The sequence below is a fragment of the Cyprinodon variegatus genome, unplaced genomic scaffold (genome assembly GCF_000732505.1).
Source record: "Cyprinodon variegatus isolate N-32 unplaced genomic scaffold, C_variegatus-1.0 Scaffold453, whole genome shotgun sequence".
Lineage (NCBI taxonomy): Eukaryota > Metazoa > Chordata > Actinopteri > Cyprinodontiformes > Cyprinodontidae > Cyprinodon > Cyprinodon variegatus.
This window is the reverse complement of record NW_015150906.1, coordinates 529,959-530,930: the sequence shown is the minus strand read 5'-3', so window position 1 is coordinate 530,930 and position 972 is coordinate 529,959. Positions and strand designations below refer to the sequence as shown.

General features: G+C 46.2%; 1 protein-coding gene across 1 annotated transcript in view; it reads right to left on the bottom strand.

The window, feature by feature from the left end:
- Window positions 1-532, bottom strand: part of spr (sepiapterin reductase (7,8-dihydrobiopterin:NADP+ oxidoreductase)) — a 7,256-nt gene extending 6,724 nt beyond the window's left edge. The window contains exon 1 of the mRNA XM_015389265.1: window positions 128-532. Within this exon, the coding sequence (XP_015244751.1) occupies window positions 128-443 (316 nt within the window). The 5' untranslated portion in view covers window positions 444-532. The remainder of the gene's footprint in view (window positions 1-127) is intronic.
- Between the last annotated feature and the right edge of the window lie 440 nt (window positions 533-972).

Below are 972 nucleotides of genomic sequence, written 5' to 3'. Positions count from 1 at the left end.
TTAAATGATTTCCTTTGTATTTTTTTTTAGGTAAAAGCCTAATAAACGCTTATAAATGATAATGACTCTAACAAAGCGTCGCTGAAGGTGAAAGAAAAGCTCCTAATGAGCAACAGGTGGTTCTAACCTGCGTTGTTGATCAGCAGGATGTGATCCATGTCTTCATAAAAAGCTTCCTTAGATGTTCTCAGGATGTCCTCCAGGCCCTCCACCTTCCCCACATCCGCCACCACCACCTCCACCTTCAGTCCGGCTCTGCCCGCCTCGGACTCGGTCAGCTCCGCCTGCAAGGCCCGCAGGTCGGGCCCGGATCGGGCCACCAGAACCAGAGCCGAGCCCGGCTGAACCAACCGAGCCAAGTCCCGGGCCACGGCCCGTCCGAAACCTCTGGAGGCTCCGGTGATGATACACAGCACCCGGCCAAGGTCTGCAGCAGGAGACATGATGATCAGGCTGATGATAGAGCTGCGGAGTTAAGGTGAAGGTCCTCGGTCTGATCTTCTTCTGGGGTTTCGCTCTCAATCCTCTCAATGCCTTGTCGCCATCTCCTGGTTTTATACTGAAGCTGATGAGCGCTCTGTCAGAGGAGACGATCTTTGTTACATAAAAAGGGGAAAAATAACAGAAGTCATTCTGAAACAAATCAGACCTTCAGGCTTCTGTTTGGGTTTGGTCACAAACTTTAATTTATCATTATTATTATTATTATTATTATTATTATTATTATTATTATTATTATTATTATTATTATTATATCCATCCATCTATCCATTTTCAGACAGGCTTAATCTCCAGCTGTCTACAGGTGAGAGGCGGGGTCCACCCTGGACAGGTCGCCAGTCCATCGCAGGCCACACAGAGACAAACAAGACAAACAACCATTCACGCACACACACCTAACACACACCTAACTTTTACTTGAGTAAAAGTACAGATACTTGTGTTAAAAAATACTCTGGTAAAAGTGGAAGT